Raw genomic sequence first — 13,444 nt, forward strand, 5'->3', positions numbered from 1 at the left:
CCCTCTACCCCGCCTTCTAACTGTCACCCAGCTAGCTGCTTCATTGTCCTGCAGCTCCAACCTAGCATCCCCCCTCATCTATCCCATTGAGCGTCTGCTCAGTGAGCAGAAGACTCCTTTCCATATTGTCTATGGATCTCAGTGTTGCCAGCTGCACATTTAGATCCAGTATCTGGGCTTCCAAATGCACAACGTGCTCACATCTCGCACAGCAGTATGCACCCTCGACCGGTTGTTCAAGGACTGCATACATGCGGCAAGACGTGCACTGGATGGCATTGGCAATAGTGGAGCACATCCTAATGGGGATTGCACCAGACAATAAGATAAGCAAAAATAAATAAATAAAAAAAAAAATAATTACTATAACAGCAATTCAGTAAGACCTCCCTTGGAAACTCCCTGAATCTAAAGTCACTGAATTTCAAGTCACACACTTATCACAGTTCGCACTTACGCTCAGGTCACACTCAGCTCGTTCACACTCGCTCAGGAAGAAGATTTAAGAGTTTTTTTTTTTTCCCCTTTCACCAGCACATCACCTTGCTGCTCAATGCACTTCCAAAAGGAGTTGAGCCCCAACCAGCTGCCCATTATAAACCCTTAATTACTGTATGAACTCCCACCCTTAATTAACCCCTTGTGAATATAGTTACACCTCTAGATTTAAATGCAATATAGTTTACCCTTAAAAACACAGATAGTAAAAGAAGAGATTAACCCTGAAGAGAGAAAATATAGGTTAAACAAGCCCCCAAAGCCCCCCAAAAATTGAACAGGTAGAAAGCACTCAGCAACCTACAATTCAGCAACTCACACAGACGATTGATTAAACAAGCCGGGTCGTTAACATGAGGTCAGAACAATACAACACCTTGACAGAGCACTTATAGCAAATGGCAATAGGAGCTAACCTCAGGCAAGGAGTGGAAGGAGGAGTTGCCTAATTACCACCGGCTGGCAGGGGATAGGCCAGGGAAGCAGAACTCTGCAGGACACGGTGATTATAAATTCCTGCGGAGTCTGACCGTGCCTCCCTCTAGCTAGGTGGGGACTCTCAGCAAACGGTGGTAGTAGTAGTGCTGGAAGTGTCTGCAAGAGGCAGCATGGTGAGACCCTAGGAGGAACAGAGCGGTGTATGGGTTGAGTAGGGTGGTGCTTACAAAGCTCGCTAATCACCGGCATGACAAAGGGGATAATATGGTTACCTGTTTTGAGTAAATGGATGTCCATTTGTCCATCTTTTATATTTTGTCCCAACGAGGTCGTGGTGATAAGTCAAACCCATCCAAAAACAAATCCTTTAAAAAAAGAGGGTGACACATATTTACAGCCCTCCTCCATGACACTCATCTGTTAGCTTTCTCCATCTCGCTGCCATGTTGTTCTGATGTTTTACACCTGGTGTATCAGGGGGAAGATCTGACTATTATAACAGTGGAGGTTAAAGAAGAAGCCGATGAGGTGATGATTGATCCACCGAGTATGAACGAAGGGAAAGAAGGAATTCCTGGCGATGACTCCACAGGTAGGTAATACGGAACTTGGAAAGAGAACTCTGTTCACACACGTGGTTTAACCCCTTAATGACCGCCAATACGTCTTTTAACTGACCTGAGATATAAGAGAATAGCATCTCCCCACACAGGTGACAATCAAGCAGCTGTCGGCTGTACATTATAGCTGACAACTTGCTGGATCAGCCACGGTCAGTGTTGGGGCACTGTCCATATCTGTTTAACCCCTTAGATGCTGCTGTCAATAATGACTATATCCTATAGATAGTTGAGTGTGGGGGCTTCCTCTTTATCCCCATCAGCACCCTGAGATCATGATTATGTAGTTCTGCTGTGTTTGCCATGGTAGTTCATGGCCAAATAACGGCCTTAGAGTCTCACGGCTATAGTGGCCTGTTCAGAAGATGCTGATATTTAGCTGGTAAAAATACACTTTTTCATTCCTGTCATGCCACTTTGTATTAATTCCTGAAAAGCATCTGAAGGGTTAATAAACTACCTGACAGCAGTTTTCAGAATGTCAAAGGATGTTGTTTTTAAAATGGTGTCACTTTTGAGGGTTTTCCAAAATGTAGGACCCTCAAAGTCACTGCAAACTTGGATAGGTCCCTAAAAAAAAATAAATAAATAATTTTGTAAATTTCCATGCAAAAATGAAAAATTGTTGCTACATTTTTAAACCTCCTAAAATGCTAAGAAAATAAAATAACATTTTACAAATGGTGCTGATGTAAAGCCGACATGTGATAAATGTTATTTATTAATGTTTCGCTATGGTGTGACTATCAGAATTAAAGGGATAATCATTCAAAGTTTGAAAATTACTAATTTTTTTTACATTTTTGTCAAATTTCTGATATTTTTTATAAACAAACACAAAACACATCAATCTAAATTTACTATTATCATAAAGTATAATGTGTCACAAAGCGTTCCAGAGTTATTACCACATAAAGTGACACTGGTCAGATTTTTAAAATTTGTCTGTCACTAAGGGGTTAAAGAGCAATGAAAACATTTTCTCGATTGGATATTCAAGTCATATTTGTGTCTTTTTGCGTGCTACGTGGGGCTTCATTTCTACGTGGCTGTCATCATATGCCTTTTTTTTTTTTTTTTTTTTTTTTTATGACCACAGGCGAACACTAATATACATTTTTGTCTGTGGCCTTGCCCCCATAGAAATACAAACAGTGACTTGAATTGACGGTGGCGTTTTTATTTAATAACTTTACACGTTGTGCCTGGAGGTTTCAAGTCTTTTGTTGGTCTGGAAGCAGTTAAAGGAGTTGTTTGCTTTTGGACGCCCCGTAAAAGTATGCTTACCTCCTGGATCAGCACTGCGTCTTCGCTCTGTGCCTTGTGTCCCCTAACCATGGCTGCAGCTGTGATGTGACGATTGGCAGCTGAAGCCTTCACAACTGTCTGAGCAGAAGAGTGTTTCTTTTGCTCGGATGCAATTGTGAAGGCTGCAGCCAATCTGGTTATCTCTTGACTACTTGCAGCGGTCAGGAGACTGGCAAGGGATAACATGGCTTGGGTTGGAGGAGCAGCGCTGGTTTGGTAGGTAAGGACGGTATATATTATTTTACGCCGCATATTGAGGGAATTGATAAGTGATTGTCCAGTAATAGATGACACCCATAATATGATTGTTTATAAGTTTGTCTGTTTTATTTTTATGGTTTAAACAGATTTGACAAATATATCTTTAATCTTAACAGAAAGCTCCAGTAGGATTTCTGAGGAAATCGTTGTGTTATCGCTAAATTATAAAGTAGAAGATGAAGATATCATTCCGCCCTCCTCAGGAGAAAGCCTCATCGATCCCGGACTTCACTGTACAGAGATTTCCTCTAATAATGAAGAACCTTCTTCTGCTCAATCACAGATTGCAAGAAGTCTCACAGGGAAGAAACCGTACACCTGCTCAAAGTGCGGGAGATGCTTTACAGCTCAATCACATCTTCTTACACACGAGCAAAGTCACACAGGAAAGAAGTCGCATTCGTGTTCTGAATGTGGGAAATGTTTTACAACTCGAAAAATTCTTCTTGGTCACAAGAAAATTCACACAGGAGGGAATAATCCATATTCATGTGCAGAATGTGGAAAGTCCTTCACAAATAGAGCAGGTCTTGTTATACATGAGAGAAGCCACACAGGGGAGAAGCCGTTTCCATGTTCAGTTTGTGGGAAATGTTTTATAACTAAATCAGATCTTGTTAGACATGAGAAAATTCACACAGGTGAGAAGCCGTACTCATGTTCTGAATGTGGTACATGTTTTCTAAATAAATTTAATCTGGTCTCACATCAGAAAATTCATACAGGAGAAAAACCATATTCATGTTCTGAATGTGGTAAGTGTTTTATCAAGAAATCAAATCTTATTACACATCAAAAGGTTCACACAGGAGAAAAGCCATATTCATGTTCAGAATGTGGGAAGAGGTATAAAGATAAAACAAGTCTTATTTCACATGGAAGAATTCATACAGGAGAAAAGCCATATTCATGTTCAGAATGTGGGATGTGCTTTAAAGATAGAACAAATCTTAGTATACATGAGAGAGGCCACACAGGAGAAAAGCCGTTTCCTTGTTCAATATGTGGAAGACGTTTTAAATATCATTCAAGTCTTGTTGTACATGAGAGAACTCATACAGGAGAGAAGCCGTATCCATGTACTGAGTGTGGGAAATGTTTTACAACAAAATCAATTCTTCTTAATCATCATAAAATTCACACAGGAGAGAAACCAAATTCATGTTCAGATTGTGGAAAATGTTTTAAAAATATATCTCATCTTATTATACATCAGAAAATTCACACTGGAGAGAGGCCATATTCTTGTCCATTATGTGGGAAATGTTTTAATAAAAAGTCCAGTCTTGTTTCTCACAATAGAATTCATTCAGGAGCGAAGCCATATTCATGTTCAGAATGTGGAAAATGCCTTAGAGATAGGGCTAGTCTTAGAATACATGAGAGAAGCCACACAGCAGAGAAGCCGTATTCCTGTTCACTATGTGGAAAATGTTTTATAAGTAAATCAAATCTTGTTAGTCATGAGAGAACACACACAGGAGATAAGCCGTACTCCTGTTCACTTTGTAGCAAATGCTTTACAACTAAACAAAATCTTGTTAGACATGAAAGAAGTCACAGAGGAGAGAAACCGTATGCATGTTCACTATGTGGAAAATGCTTTATAGATAATTCGGGTCTCGTTATACATGAGAGAATACACACAGGAGAGAAGCCGTATTCATGTTCAGTGTGTGAAAAATGCTTTAAAGATAGCTCAGGTCTTAGTAAGCATCAAAAAAGTCACACAGTAGAAAAGCTGCTTTGATCTATGTGTGGAAATGTTTTACAAATAAATCTTTTCCAGAATTCACATTGATAAGAAACTTTTATTCTTTTTGGAATTGGGGAAATGCTATAAGCAAAAGTTACTTTCGAAGAATTAGTCTCGATCTGCAAAATACCCAAAATTATTTTGGCCATAAAGAAGAAAATAAGAGCCTTGTTTACTTTGTAAGCAATGATGCTGAAATATCCCCAGTGTCGAAGAAGGGATTTCTATGTCTCCTCAGGTAGAGCTCAGGCAGAGCTTTTGCCTAGGTACCTAGGATTGGGAGAAATACACCGAGAGACACAGGTAGCTTGTCTATCAAGTAAATCTCCTGTTTAATAGTGAGAGAAGATGGGTCCTTTATACCCCATCTGAAGAGAAAATGGACAATTTCGTAACATTTCGTAACAATTGGCAAGATGAAGAAGAGTTTACACAATAATTGGCAAAAAAGATAAGTTATATAACAACATATCAGCTGTATCCTGGGATACGTGATAAAGTTAATTGAATGTGACGGGAACACGGGGGGGGGGGGGGGTTGGGCACTTCCTTAGTGTCAATTTAACAATTCACGGAACTATATCCTTTTGGTGCTTTTGGCCAAGAAGATATTTGGCCTTGACATTTATAGACATAACTCAAATATAGAGGAGGAACTTTTGGAACTGACCACTGGCCAAAAGTATTTAACCACGTAGACAGATGATAACAATTATAATACAGTCATGGATTATAGACTTGTTTTTCTGATATTTTTCTTAACTTTAGAGAATAAAGATTAGCCATTTCTTTGACTGCTTCCCTCTTTTTATCATTCTGTCTACCCTACCTCTATCTGCCTATTATTGAGGCCTGCAAGATAACCCTACTTCACAAAATACTTGGCTTGCCCTATGTATATCATGGGATACCAGCCCTGCTGCATATCCATTCAGATTATACTTGAGAATCAGACCTCCTTTCCCTGCTTTACTTCTACTGATTTGTGCCCTATTCCTAAGGAGTATAATTTCTATTAGGGGAGTAATATCTTATGTATAAGATAATAAAAGATATAGTGAGTAAATACTTATTGTAGCATACATACATATATATATAATATTATATTAGGTTATATATCAATATTTTATTGGTTAGTATTAACCCCTTAACGACCGCTGATGCGCCTTTTAACGGTGGTAATTAAGGGTACTTAAACCACAGCGCCGTTAATTCATGGCGCTGTGGCGTAAGCAAATAGCGCCCCCCCAGTGTAGGATTTTTTCCGGGGTCTCGGCTGCCGGAGCTAGCCGAGACCCCAGAGAACATGAATCGGGTCGGTTTTTACCGACCCTGCTTTTGCGATCGCCGTTATTAACCCTATAACGCGATCGCAAAACAAAAGCCGCAATTTTGCATTTAATTCTCTTTCCTCTGATGTGATCGCACATCAGAGGAGAGAGAAATAGGGTCCCCGATTTCCCCCCCTGTACCTCCCGGTGGTCCTGGATTCCCTCCCGGTGGTCCTCTGTCCCGCCGACAGCCTCCGGTGGGCGCCGCCATCCTGGATCCAGAAGAAAATGGCGGGCGCATGCCGCGAATCTGCCAGCTGGCAGATTTCATTCATTCATTTTGATCACTACGATAAACTATCATAGTGATCAAAATAAAAAGAATAGTAAATAACCCCCCTGTTTATCACCCCCTTAGTTAGGCAAACAATGAAATAATGAAAATATTTTTTATTCATTTTTCCGTTAGGGCTAGGGTTGGAATTAGGGTTAGGGTTGGAACTAGGGTTAGGGCTGGAATTAGGGTTAGGGCTAGAATTAGGGTTAGTGTTGGAATTAGGGTTAGGGTTAGAATTAGGGTTAGGGCAAATTAGGATTAGGGTTAGAATTAGGGATTAGGGTTAGGGATGTGTTGGGATTAGGGTTGGAGCAAGAATTGAGGGGTTTCCACTATTTACCAACTTTGGGGGTCTAATTTATCCTGTTACCCTTGGGAAAATAAAAAAAATTGGGGGCTAAAAAAATTTTGTGGAAAACAAAAAGGCTTTATTTTCACGGCTCTGCGTTATAAACTTATGTGAAGCACTTGGGGGTTCAAAGTGCTCACCACACATCTAGATAAGTTCCTTGGGGGGTCTAGTTTACAAGATGGGGTCACTTGTGAGGGGTTTAGGCGCATTGTTTAGGAACATCAGGGGCTCTCCGAATGCAATATGGCATCCGATCTCAATTCCAGCCAATTCTGCGTTGAAAAAGTCAAACGGCGCTCCCTCCCTTGCGAGCTCTGCCGTGCGCTGAAAAAGTGGTTTACCCCCATGTTACGTGTTACAGAACCACTTAGCACCCAGAATATGTTGTGCAGTTATATGTATGGATAATAGGTTCTATGTGAGATGCATGTCCCTAATGCATCAGCATTCCCTTTTGTCCACCCTCCCCCCACCTTTGTAATTTCCACAGTAAACAGCAGGCTCCGGCCACCTGCGGCTTTTGTAATGCATGTCTGGCCTGCCGCTTTTCTATTGGCCTGCCCTCTGTATCTGTGTGATATATTCTGTGTCCTGTGAGTAAAGTGTTGTCAGACTGGAAATACATGGAGAAGCAGTGATCTTTTATATGCGCCCATGTAAAAAAGGAATTCCAGCCAGCGTCATTCATTCAGACTCCAGCCAACGCAGAGTGGACCTCCAAAAACACAGGGTGGTACTGAAAGAGGTACCCCAGCTTGGTAGACCCCGTTACACTGGTGGCAGACAGTGGGATTTGATACCCCTTCTACAGGAGGAAAGGAATGAATGGAAAATAACTACCAGAAGTTAAAGAGGACTACATTAAAGATCTGGTGGAAGCCCGAGGGTTGATCGCCAGCAACAAAAGCGGATTTCATAGCAGCCATCATGGAACACGACAGTGCAGCACCCCCCAATGTGAACGTGGAGGAGACTGAATTCCAGAGGGAGGTAAAGAACAGACTGGCGTTCTATGGCCTAAACCCTGCAGTAGAGATCATACGAGAGGTGATGGCTGATGTGCGTTCTGATCTGAAGGAAAAGATGGCCGAGCGGACCAGGATAGAGCTAGCCAAGATGGAGATGGCAGAGCGGACCAAAGTGGAGCTGGCCAAGATGAAGATGGCAGAGAGGAGAGCCAGCGAGCAGGGGGAGCTCTGGCCTTCGACCAGGTACCTTCAACAGTAAGCCACGAAAAGATCCACTATAATGCCTTCCGACAGTTGGGGGAGGCAGAGGAAGACATTGATGGCTTTCTGCAGGACTTTGAGCGGCAGTGTGCCCTTCATCAAGTGAAGCCGGAGGAACGGGTTCAGATTCTGGCCAGCAAGCTGACAGGCCGGGCAGCGGACGCCTATCGCACGGTACCTGATGAGGACTGTATGGACTATGAGCGGATCAAAGAAGTGATCTTGGCCCAGTATGCGCTGACACCACCAGAGGCCTACCGCAAAAAGTTCTGCGGACTTATAAAATGCGTAACCGATACCCACGCTGAATGAATGGACCTGTAAATTACGGCGGTCACTGCTACAGTGGGTCCAAGGGAGCCAAGCAATCACTAAGGAGGACGTCCTCCAGCTCTTCCTGTTAGAACGATTCTTCAATGGACTAAACCCCGAGACACAGGAATGGCTTCGGGACAGGCGGCCAACGACTCTTGAGGAAGCCGCTCGTCTGGCCGATGAACATCATGACGCTAGGAGCCCGCAGTTCTCCGGATCAAAGGTGGTCACTAGGGGCCCGCCCATGGACCTGGAGGGCCCCACACCACCGAAGATTGTAGGGGGACCAGCTAGAAACCCGGCCTACCAAAGTCCCCCTAGGGCGTGATGCCACACCTGCCGTCAGCTGGGCCACCTGCAAAGACAATGCCCCAACCGGACTGAGCATACCCAGTAGCCAAAGGCGGGAACAGCTACCTTCAGCCGGGCTGCTGTACACTGCTGTCGGGGTAGCTATTTTGGGAGGGCTAAATTAACCCTTCACGGTTGAGCCAGTGATTTCCAAATTATTCCAGTGTTGCTAGCAACTCAAATGACCACACGGAGACAGGGGTCTCTGTGCGGGAGGATCGATGCAGATCACTAAACCCCTTTATTTTAGTCACATCTTTTATAATCTTTTGCTTAATTATGCAAGGTTCTCAAGTACCAATAGCATCATTTCACTTTATAAGCCAATAATATTGCAAGAAAACCGGAAACTACATATATGTCCGTACCTAGATAGCGTAGAAAGTAGTATAATGGCATATTCTTCAGAGTTTAACATTCCCACCTCCCTTATCTTTGCACCTGATGAGAACAATCTGGTTTCATGACAGCCCATGCCAATTATAAAAATGTATCTTACAGCAACAAAAACGGAGAAACGAAACCTCTAGAGAATGGATAAAATGAAACTTCAACTCTGATTTTAGTATTAACCCTTCACATTCCCCCCTAGATAAATTTTTTTTAACACATATGCAGCATCAGAGGTGCTATCCCAAGCTAACAGCTTGAGGGGTACTGGTCTTCACATGACTGATGCCGTGTTACCAGTCATGGCTGTCGCGGCGCACCCGTCCCCCCTGTATACTGCAGTTCACGAATAACAATTTTTGATGACGGTGGTGGGGATCTTTTGTAGGTAAGCATGTGCTTGGCTTCAACATCTTCATCAAGTAGCCTTTTGAGATCGGTGCAGAGAAGAGCAGGGGCAACAACGCCTTTGGTATCATCATTAGCTGGCTTAGTGCAGAATTTCCTAATACATACAGAAATACACCAAAGAACAAGTTTTAGTATCACATATACAAAAAGGATACAGGCAGCAATGTGTAACAAGCTCTGTAAGATCCCGGCTATCCAGCCCCCAATTCCCTTAAGTCAACTGGCTGGATTGAGAAAGGAGAAGGTGTCTGACCACCAACTGTCCCTATTATGATCACTGTCTTTATTGTATTGATCTCTGAGTCTTTGAATATCTTCTAACTTCAACTTTAACTTCTACCAATAATAATAATATGAAAATGCGAAAAACCAAAACATTATGTCCCCTTTATTTGCTATTGGCTTGTTGGGTGATGAGGAGAACTTGATAGGGACCGTCATACAAGGGTTCTAGTCCGTGCTTCCTGACATGCCTCTTCACGACTACCAAATCACCAGGCTTCAGGTTATGACAGGTGTCGGTTTCTGCTGAATCTGGAAAAGAAAAGGAAACTAGAACATAGGTGTTAGCAAGATTTTTACTAAGCAGAATAACATTGAACAACATGGTCAGTCTCTTCTGATAACTGCTGAGGCTGGAAACTTGCAACTGGGGGCCTAGTACCAAACAATATCTCATATGGGGACAGGCCATGTTTTGCAATAGGGGTAGTACGAATGTGGTATAACACAATGAGTAGGAGCTCTGGCCATGGAGCCGTAGTCTCCTGCATCATTTTTGGTCAATTGTCCCCTCAGTGTGCCGTTCAGCCTCTCAACTTCACCACTGGATTGTGGGTGGTACGGAGTATGGAGGGCTACAGTGGATCCAAGCATTGTCAGAACTTCTTAGTACACATGAGAAGAAAAGGCCAGGCCTTGATCACTTTCAACAACTTCTAGAATCCCATATCTGCATATAACTTCCATCACCAGTTTCTTCGCTGTGGTCTTTGCAGTCATGTTGGTAACAGGGAATGCTTCCAACTGGAGAACCGGGGCCCAGTAGAATTTTTGCACCAGTGCGAGGGCCTGATTCTTTCTTTGATATATAGGTCCATGTGCCCATATGGCAATAGCAGGGTACATCCGCTTAGGGAGACACATGAGTTGGTCCTTTTTCCAGAGACCATTATCCATTCGTGCCCCATCAGTCTTCCATTGCTTCACCTCTTCCTTTGGAGACATTCTCTGCATCGTCATTAAGCGGTCTCGCAGGGTCCGACAGAAAACTTCAGTCTGTTGTAGATCATCAGGCTCTTGTAGGGTCAGTGCTTCTTGTAACTGTTTACGCTGAGAGCTTGTGGTCACCATAGTTGGTATAGTTGGTTCAACGGGTAAGAGAGCGGCGGCTTTTGCTTGCATATCCGCAAATATGTTGCCAATAGTCTGTGGTCTGGTCCTAGGACTGTGCGTCTTAACTTTGATTATAGCCACCTGAGTAGGTAATTTGATCGAGTCCATGAGGGTTTTAACAGCTTCAGCATTTTTCACTGGGGTTCCGGCAGTAGTAATAAACCCTCGATTGGCCCATAGAGCCCCAAAATCATAAGCAATACCAAATGCATACCGTGAGTCCGTGTATATATTAGCCCGTCTGTTCTTGGCCAAAGTACATGCAGTAGACAGAGCCTGGAGTTCTGTTTCTTGTGCTGACTGTGAGGGCGGGAGTGCAGCTGCGTGCACTACAGTGTCCTCTGTGGTAACAGCATATCCCGTGTGGAATCTACCAAACTCGTCAGCATATCTTGAACCATCCGTGTATAACACCAGATCAGGATTTGGGAGTGGATTCTCACTGACATTTGGTGGAGTAGCTGTTTCTTCAGTCAGAAGTTGGGAACAATCATGTTGGAGAAAATCCTCATCACTGCCATCTTTCTTGGGGACCGGCAGTAAAGTAGCGGGGTTGATTGTAGTACAGCGATGCAACTTGACATAATCAGGCAAAAGGAGTGAACACTGCAGCCGTAAGTGTCGTTGCACGGTCAAATGTCTTGGTTGCTGAAGGCTCAGTATTGCTGCAATATCATGAGGGGCAAAAATATGCGTTTCATGTCCAAGAATTATGTCTGCAGTCTTGTCAAGCAACGAGTGAGTGGCGTGAACTGCCCTCATGCAACTTGGTGATGCTCGGGCCACTGGGTCGAGGCGGGCCGAATAATAGCCCACTGGTCGTTGCCTGTTGCCATGTGATTGTGTGAGCACCCCTGCTGCGTGTCCTTCATTCTCAGACACATACAAATGGAACGGTCGAGTATAGTCCGGGATGCCCAAGGCAGGGGCGGAAGCAATAAGCCGCTTCAACTCAGAGAAGGCATGATGAAGGCTTTCCATACAAACCGGTGATCTTTCCTTGTAGCTCATTATGCCGTCTTTCAAGGCGTTGTAAAGGGGTTGCATTATGCGGGATGCATCCGGTATCCACTGACAACAATAAGTGCATAAGAAAACGCTGGAGTTCAGATTCATCTTTTGGGAAAGGAAGGGAGCTGACAGCCATTTTTCTTTCTTCTGCGAGGTGTCTGGCACCCTGAAGGAGACAGTGACCCAAGAATATCACTTGACCAAGGCAGAACTGAAGTCCCGAGGCCGAAACCCGACAGTTCAGTGCTGCCAGATACTTAAGGAGGCTAACAATGGCAGTAATGGCAAAAGACACCTGCTCATATTTTTTTTGCAAACTGGTTGGGACTGTTTTGGGCCCCTTGTGACATAACCTTCCATATTAACTCGTCCTGATAAGTGAATGCAAACAGAAACTGGCAGTTTGGGTGTAACGGAATGCTAAAGAAGGCATTGGTAAGATCAATAACTGTAAACCAAGCAGCATCCTGGGGTATTTGGGACAAAAGAGTATGAGGATTAGGCACCAGGTTTGAGAAACACTTTTACTGGTTCTATAGGCATTTTCCCTATATCATTTGACCCTTTTGACAGGAGTTTAGATAGTATCTCTGAGAGGTATGGGGTGAGTCACTGATCCTCAGGCAATATTGGGGGTGGATCTGTGCCTATCAGGGCCATCATAACTGTAAGAAGGGCGTGCAAAATACAGATTTATCTTCACTGTCTTCATCTACATAGGGATTATATAACAAAAAAAACCATCTGACCATCATCTTGGAATTGTATTCTGGAGCGGTACTGTGATAATTAATCTACCCCTAGTAAATTTACAGGACATGTGGGAGAGATTACAAGCTGAACAGTAACGAGAATTAGCAGGGAGGGGCTGAGGAGCAGGGCTCCCACTAGCTGAAGCCGAGGGGGGGCAGAGTTTGCTGTGTGGGCTGAAGGGCACACTGTGTGCTCGCAGCTACGGTGGGGGCTAGTGGCTGCTGTTTGCTCTTTTTTTTTTTTTTTCTCTCTAACAGAGCAGGTTAAAGTCTGAAAACTTTTTTTTTTTTCCCTCTGGAGCTGGTAAATGGAAGGGGTGGCTACTCATAACCACTAGCAATAACGGGGACTAAGGCTAGCGGTGGATGATAATAGGTGCCGTTAGCAGAGGTGGGGGCTGCAACTCTCGGTCTTCCTTGTACAATTGTCATCTAGCAGGGAGACCTCTTGTTTCAAATCATCACTTTTAACTATTTCCCTAACACATTAATATCAATCTTAGTTCCTTCTTTAATCAATCACATTGTCAAACCACAGTCACTTGCTTGAACCACAAATCATCCCGTCTTTGCCATAATAGACAATTTTTCCTTCCACATAGCAGTAACAGAAACAATCAGAACTCGCTTGCTCTTCAATGTCCACATAACCTTCATTATACAATTCATGTGCCAAGCCATGGAATTCCTCAGCGCCTTTAAATAATCCATCATCAGTCAACCTTTTAACTCCTTCGTTCCATAGCGTA

General features: G+C 43.4%; 1 protein-coding gene across 1 annotated transcript in view; it reads left to right on the top strand.

The window, feature by feature from the left end:
- Nucleotides 1-4,920, top strand: part of LOC141091573 (uncharacterized) — a 35,623-nt gene extending 30,703 nt beyond the window's left edge. The window contains exons 4-5 of the mRNA XM_073577231.1: nt 1,414-1,528; nt 3,242-4,920. Coding sequence (XP_073433332.1) covers nt 1,414-1,528; nt 3,242-4,875 — 1,749 coding nt within the window. The 3' untranslated portion in view covers nt 4,876-4,920. The remainder of the gene's footprint in view (nt 1-1,413; nt 1,529-3,241) is intronic.
- Nucleotides 4,921-13,444: the final 8,524 nt, after the last annotated feature.

Source organism: Dendrobates tinctorius, unplaced genomic scaffold, assembly GCF_039654945.1.
Source record: "Dendrobates tinctorius isolate UK_male_01 unplaced genomic scaffold, ASM3965494v1 ptg000055l, whole genome shotgun sequence".
Lineage (NCBI taxonomy): Eukaryota > Metazoa > Chordata > Amphibia > Anura > Dendrobatidae > Dendrobates > Dendrobates tinctorius.